Below are 7,500 nucleotides of genomic sequence, written 5' to 3' on the forward strand. Positions count from 1 at the left end.
ATAAATAGTTGCAAAGGTAGTTTGCTCTTATTCTTTTACAGACTGCTCCAGCTGGTGTACAGGCACTGTTAGTGTATGTTTCTGTTTATATACACCAGGTTTATCGTCCCTGCCCCTTTACCTTCCCTATCCTCTTCCCCATCTCTCTCTCTCTCTTTCTCCCTCCACCTTTCTTCAATTCAGTGGGACATTGTCAACATCATGTGCTTGTACAGTTTGAGTTTATCCTTTTTACTTAAAGTCTATCACTTAACATCAGACCCAATCAGTATCACAGAAAATAATGTCTGAAATTCAAATGGGCAATCAATATTTGATATTTCCCTAAAGTGCTGTAGGTAACTCAAAAAAGCAATATAATTTTTATCATTTTTTATAAGATGACAACAAATCACAGCACATATGACAAATGCACCATAATAACACACAGTCACTGTACACTACCCCAGGTGGATCCCCGAGTCTTCCTCATGGCTGATAGCTCGAGGACGCAGCCAGCTGGCTACCGAACAGCTGGAGAAGGTAGCTAAGGTTAATGGGCGGACGCTTCCGAGGGATAAGGTGAATCAGCTGATTTCTGAAGGCGGAGATAAAACCGAAGAAGAAGGAGTGGGACAGGTGGCCAGCCGGTCCGTGATACAGGTGGTGAGGTACCGCCACCTGAGGACGAGCATCTTACTCGTGCTGTTGGTGTGGTGAGTTATGAATTGGTTGTGATGATCAGGTGTTGCGTAAGAAGTGTGTAACTTCAGTCAATATTCGTATATGCAAATAGAAATACTCGGGGATTAAATGCTCTTTAAATGTGGTTCAATCCATTTATATTTTACCGATTTCATATCATGAAATACCGGTGTTTTGGTTGCAGTATTTTTTTTTCTTTGAGACTGAATCATGTTTTGATTATGTCAATATGTGTAAAGCGCCAAGAGTTATTATTTTACTATATGTAATGTTTCTAGATTTTTTTCAAATTCTAATGAAATATGCATTAAATGATTCAAAACTTCTTTAAGGAAATGGGCATTTTGCTCATGTTTATTAATCTTCATGGTAGTCATTATTGTTATCATCATTATCATCACTATCATCATCATCCTTATTATCGTTATTGTCATTATCATTACTTTTATCATCATCATTGCTATAAATCTATTTATCTATTCATTTTGTTTTTGAATAATCATCACGAAATATAATGTGTATGTGTGTGTGTGCGTGAGAGAGAGAAAGAGAGAAAGAGACAGAGGGAGAAAAAGAGACAGAAAGAGAGAAAGAGACAGAGAGAGAGAGAGAGAGAGAAAGAGAAAGATACAGAGAGAGAGAGAGAGAGAGAGAGAGAGAGAGAGAGAGGAGAGAGAGAGAGAGAGAGAGAGAGAGAGAGAGAGAGAGAGAGAGAGAAAGAGAGAGAGAGAGAGAGAGCAAGAAAAAGACAAACAGAGAGAGAGAAAGACAAAGAGAGAGAGAGAGAGAGAGAGAGAGAGAGAGAGAGAGAAAGAGAAAGAGAAAGAGAAAGGGAAAGAGAGAGAGAGAGAGAGAGAGAGAGAGAGAGAGAGAGAGAGAGAGAGAGAAAGAAACAAAGAGAGACAAAGAGAGAGAGAGAAAAAGAAAAACAAAATACCAACACAACCTCTATCCCAACAGGATGTTAGGATGCATGTGTTATTACGGCCACTGCCAGAACACCGCGCATCTGAGTTCGAACATGTTCTCCAGCTACTTACTCGGGGCGGTTGTGGAGATACCGTCATGGTCGGCCCCTTGGCTCATTAACCGCCTTGGTCGCCGTCTTCCGCTCACCGTCTTGTTCTTGCTCTCCGGAGGTGCCAGTCTCCTGTATGCCCTCGTGCCCTCGGGTCAGTCCTGCTTTTCGTGGCCCTATCCCCACCTTCTCTCTCCGTTTAGGAAGGTTTGCTGGTGTCTATTTATGGAAGATCGTTTTATTCAGTTATTAGGATTATTATTGTTTATTTATTCATTCATTTTTATTGATGTATTTGATTTTCGTGGCACTGAAGCATGCTGTAGTGCCACTGTCTATGCTTCTTTTGCTTTTGCTGTCTGTTCAGAGTGCCTCAGATGTTGTCCTTAATTAACGCATGCATGCAACACTGCATTCCTCCCCGCAGACATGGAATGGTTGTCCCTGTCCCTGGCGCTGCTGGGCCGCTCGACGATAACAGGGGCTTATTACATCACCCTGCAGTACGGCCCCGAGGTCTTCCCGACGGTGGTGAGGGGCCAGGGCGTCGCTCTGGCGGAAACCCTGGGAGGCGTTGCGATATTCCTATCGCCCTCGATCGTTTACCTGGTACTTTCCCGCGCATTTTACGTCTTTGCGATGCCGTGATTCGAACGCAACCGAAGCACTGACTGAGGCGCTTTTGTTCATTCCTATTTGCGTTATTTCTCTAAGATACACCTACTAAAATGTAATCGAAACAGTGACTGAAACATCTTCGAAGCAAGATGAAGCGTTAAGAGGAGTTCGAAGCACCTTTGTTTACGCTGAAGATCGGACATTTTTTTTTTTTTTTCAGGGAAACATTCTTACGCCGTTGCCACTCTTAGTGTTCGGAGGGCTCTCGGTGATCGCTGGAGCCGCTACGCTGTTCCTGCCGGAGACGAACGGCGTGGTGCTGCCCCAGACCCTGCCTCAGGCCGAGAGGTTCTGCCATCGCGCCGCCCGACCCTTCTGCAGGTGCTGCTCTTCGTATTCTAGTTATTCTGTTCTTCTTTTTCTTCTTACTCTTTATCTTAGTTCCCTATACGTTATTCACTATTTATTCTATTCTTCTTATTCTTCTTACCCTTTATCTCAGTTCCCTATACGTTATTCACTATTTATTCTATTCTTCTTATTCTTCTTACCCTTTATCTCAGTTCCCTATACGTTATTCACTATTTATTCTATTCTTCTTATTCTTCTTACCCTTTATCTCAGTTCCCTACACGATATTCACTATTTATTCTATTCTTTATATTCTTCTTACCCTTTATTTCAGTTCCCTATACGATATTCACTATTTATTCTTTTCTTCTTATTCTTTCTCTTTATCTCAGTTCCCTACAAGATATTCACTATTTATTCTATTATTCTTATTATTCTTACCCTCTATCTCAGTTCCCTACACGATATTCACTATTTATTCTATTCTTCTTATTCTTCTTACCCTTTATCTCAGTTCCCTATACGTTATTCACTATTTATTCTATTCTTCTTATTCTTTCTCTTTATCTCAGTTCCCTACACGATATTCACTGTTTATTCTATTCTTCTTATTCTTCTTACTCTTAATTTCAGTTCCCTACGCGATATTCACTAATTCATGGTTATTAATTCACCTTAGCCATAAGCGAGAATATTGCTATCTTGACTAACTAAAATTAGAAGTCATATCACTTACGGATTATAATGACAGATCACATGACTTTACAAAGAGACAAAATAGGAAAGTTGGTGTTTTTATTTACGAGACTAAACTACAGTAGAGTTATCATGGTTATTTGTAGACTTTACTTTCTATTTTGAGTTGATATGTATTTTTTTTTGCCATATATCATGCTTAAAATTCAGTCGATAACTATATATGTAAGTAAACAAAACTACCAATTATCATATAAACATCCATGATTTAAATTTGATTACAGAGTGTGAAATAAAGCAACAGGCATTTTCTTTCGCTAAATCTCCCGTTTTATATGGTTGCCGGAACCTACACGATATACAACTAAAATTAATAAAACATTACCACAAATTGAAAGGAAAAACTCGCGACGTTTCGAATTTTTTAAAGAAAGTTCCTCATCAAAAAATGGATTGCTTACGCCTGATGAGGAACTTTATTTAAAAAGCTCGAAACGTCGCGAATTTTTCCTTTCAATTTGTGGCAGTGTTTTATTCATTCTGTTATTTGCACGTTACTATGTTTGTGTTTTTTTGTGATTCACGCAACTAAAAATACTTTCTTGTGATTATATAGTATGAATAATTGTCAATGAATAATTTTAAAATAAAACATTATCATTTTCATCATCGGTTCCCATCTCTCTTGTATATCGCCATTCTTCATTCAGTTCATTACTATAATCATCATTCATAATTAATTCAATGATGAATAGACTTAATTGATTAATTAATTTTCATTGTTCTGTTTTTTTCGCTTTTTCATCGCCATATACTTCCAGGTCAAAGATGGATGAAGAAACGGAGATGGAGGCAAAGGATTAACGATAAAAGAAGGAACTGGAAGCCGGGATAATGAGAGAAACGATGATTGGAAAGTGTAAGAATTAGGGAATTTTTCGATTAAGGATCAATTGCAAGAAGTGTGGGATATGACACAAGGTGTGAACGAAGAGGGGATAAGCTGAAAAGATGTGTGTGTGTGTATATATATTATATTATATTATATATAATATATATATTATATATATTTATATTATGCAATATATATATATATATATTAATATATATATATATATATACATATATTGTAATATATATAATATATATATATATATATATATATATATATATATATATTAAAATATATATTATATATATATATATATATATATATATATATATATATATATATATATATATATATATATATGTATGTATGTATGTCTCTCTCTCTCTCTCTCTCTCTCTCTCTCTCTCTCTCTCTCTCTCTCTCTCTCTCTCTCTCTCTCTCTCTCTCTCTATATATATATATATATATATATATATATATATGTATGTATATGTATTAATATATGTGTATATATATATGTGTATATTCATATATATAACACAAAACATATATATACATACACAGACAAACAACACACACACACACACACACACCACACACACACACGCAAACACACACATAACAAACACACACAAACACACGCACACACATACACATACACAAAATACTTACTCTCTCATCTCTCTATTATCTATATATTTATATATATATATATATATATATATATATATATATAATATATATATATATAAATATATATATATATATATATATATATATTATATATATATATATATATATATATATATATATAAATCAGGTCAAAGCGACTGGAAAAAAATAAAACTGGGAGTCTTAATAGATCCAAATAAAAAGTTGATAATTTCAGTCTGTATAGAATAAAATCATTTTTCTCCCTATCATTCAGTACACCTTTGATTTTTACCGAAGAAAGTGTGAAAAAAAAGAAAAACTGTGTTTTAAGATATCATACTTTAGATTTAAAGATATGAAAGTAAGAAATCTAAAATAAAAAATACATATATACATATATATATATATATATATATATATATATATATATATATATATGTATATATATACTCGTTTATGTGTATATAAATATATGTATACATATATATATATATATATATATATATATATATATATATATATATATATATATATATTTATATATAAGTAAAAAATAACGAAAAAAGAAAGCTGTATTCTAGAACATGATATTATACAAAGTGTTTAACTTGTAAGGATATTATTAGGATAAGCAACGAAAATTGCAAACAATCGATTTTCAAGAGCTTTCCGCGATGCCCACTCCAACGATGAAAAAAAGAGAGAAAAAAAAATATTGCCAACATTGTAAGGATGATAATGACAACAACTATGGACAAGAGTAATGCTAATAAGTCTTGTGACCAAAACTATAATTTAACACACACACACACACATACACATACACACACACACCAACACTTCTGTCTCTAGTTATACTGAGAGGAATATGTATTACCCAATCATTTCTCTTTCCATTATGTACTTGTCTTTTGTACTTTTTATAGTCAAGAAAATACAATACTCAAGTCTTCTCTGCTATCTCAATTATCCTTCTTTACTCGAACCATAAATGGAACAAAGAATATTGTTTTACTCGAACCATAAGTGGAACAAAGAATATTGTTTTACTCGAACCATAAGTGGAACAAAGAATATTGTTTTACTCGAACCATAAGTGGAACAAAGAATATTGTTTTACTCGAACCATAAGTGGAACAAAGAATATTGTTTTACTCGAACCATAAATGGAACAAAGAATATTGTTTTACTCGTACCATAAGTGGAACAAAGAATATTGTTTTACTCGATCCATAAGTGGAACAAAGAATATTGTTTTACTCGAACCATAAATGGAACAAAGAATATTGTTTTACTCGAACCATAAGTGGAACAAAGAATATTGTTTTACTCGAACCATAAGTGGAACAAAGAATATTGTTTTACTCGAACCATAAGTGGAACAAAGCATATTGTTTTACTCGAACCATAAATGGAACAAAGAATATTGTTTTATTCGAACCATAAGTGGAACAAAGAATATTGTTTTACTCGAACCATAAGTGGAACAAAGAATATTGCTTGCTTGTGTATCGCCGCAAATTAGATTCATCTAGAGAGAGTGGCCATCATTTTTGCGTTTGTTTGTAAATAAATAAGAGTCGAACTGAGGGAATATCTCAAGGAGTAACTCAGGAATTAATTATATGATTAACTAATTCCTAATCCCTACCATACTGGAATGCGAGGAACCTCTTCTTCAGATATGCATATCAGATGTATATATATATATATATATATATATATATATATATATATATATATATATATATATATATATATATATATATATATATATATATATATATATATATGTGTGTGTGTGTGTGTGTGTGTGTGTGTGTGTGTGTGTGTGTGTGTGTGTGTGTATGTGTGTGTGTGTGTGTGTGTGTAGATATATATAGATATGTGTATGTGTGTGTGTGTCTCCTCTTGCGAAGCATTGACTGGTGTCCTTGAAAAACAAAATCATCTGTTTGATGCAGTATAGTTTAGATGGAAAAGCTCTAAACGTCTCACTGAAATCGGTCACACGTTTCGCCCTATCAAGGTCAATTTCCTTATCTGTTGACACCCAGAAAGCTTGTTGTGAGTGTTTGTGCCGAAAAATACCACATTCCAGGAAGATTCAGTAATGTGGACACAGGTGTTGCATCTCACACTGGCAGCTGCATTTACGGTAATCTTTATATATCTTTTATTTTTCATTTCAATTGCATGATATAATTTGTACTTGGTTCACATCCAGTGAAGTGTTTTTTATACTAATTATGCAGATAAAACGAAAGTACAAGCAAATAGATATACAGATTAAAAAACATTTGATAAGATTTGCTCATTTATCCTAATCAAACAAACACATGGACAACCCTTTAAAGTGGAGCCCCTTTTCGTCTCTTAAACTAAATCCACCTAAGATTTGTTTACCTGTTCAACTAATTTCAACTAAAATCTATCCATCTATTCATCTCCTGAGGCTGTTATATCCGTCCGCTTTTTTTCCAAGAGGAATAACAAAACATCCGATCTTAACGGTATAGAATTCAGCACCATAGGAACACCGGAACACCATTCTTTCTGAATGATGAAATGCATCAGATATCAATTG

The 7,500-nt window shown here is 34.1% G+C and overlaps 1 protein-coding gene across 2 annotated transcripts in view; it reads left to right on the top strand.

Moving 5' to 3' along the window:
• The window catches only part of LOC122259978 (organic cation transporter protein), a 26,489-nt gene extending 22,103 nt beyond the window's left edge, over positions 1 to 4,386 (top strand). For both annotated transcript variants that reach the window (XM_086548971.1, XM_086548972.1), the window contains exons 7-11: positions 450 to 695; positions 1,645 to 1,856; positions 2,130 to 2,311; positions 2,541 to 2,701; positions 4,189 to 4,386. In XM_086548971.1, coding sequence (XP_086405097.1) covers positions 450 to 695; positions 1,645 to 1,856; positions 2,130 to 2,311; positions 2,541 to 2,701; positions 4,189 to 4,231 — 844 coding nt within the window. In that variant the 3' untranslated portion in view covers positions 4,232 to 4,386. The remainder of the gene's footprint in view (positions 1 to 449; positions 696 to 1,644; positions 1,857 to 2,129; positions 2,312 to 2,540; positions 2,702 to 4,188) is intronic.
• The last annotated feature ends 3,114 nt before the right edge of the window (positions 4,387 to 7,500 follow it).

Source organism: Penaeus japonicus, unplaced genomic scaffold (genome assembly GCF_977035675.1).
Source record: "Penaeus japonicus unplaced genomic scaffold, GWHDUDI00000001_assembly GWHDUDI00000021, whole genome shotgun sequence".
Taxonomy (NCBI): Eukaryota; Metazoa; Arthropoda; class Malacostraca; order Decapoda; family Penaeidae; genus Penaeus; species Penaeus japonicus.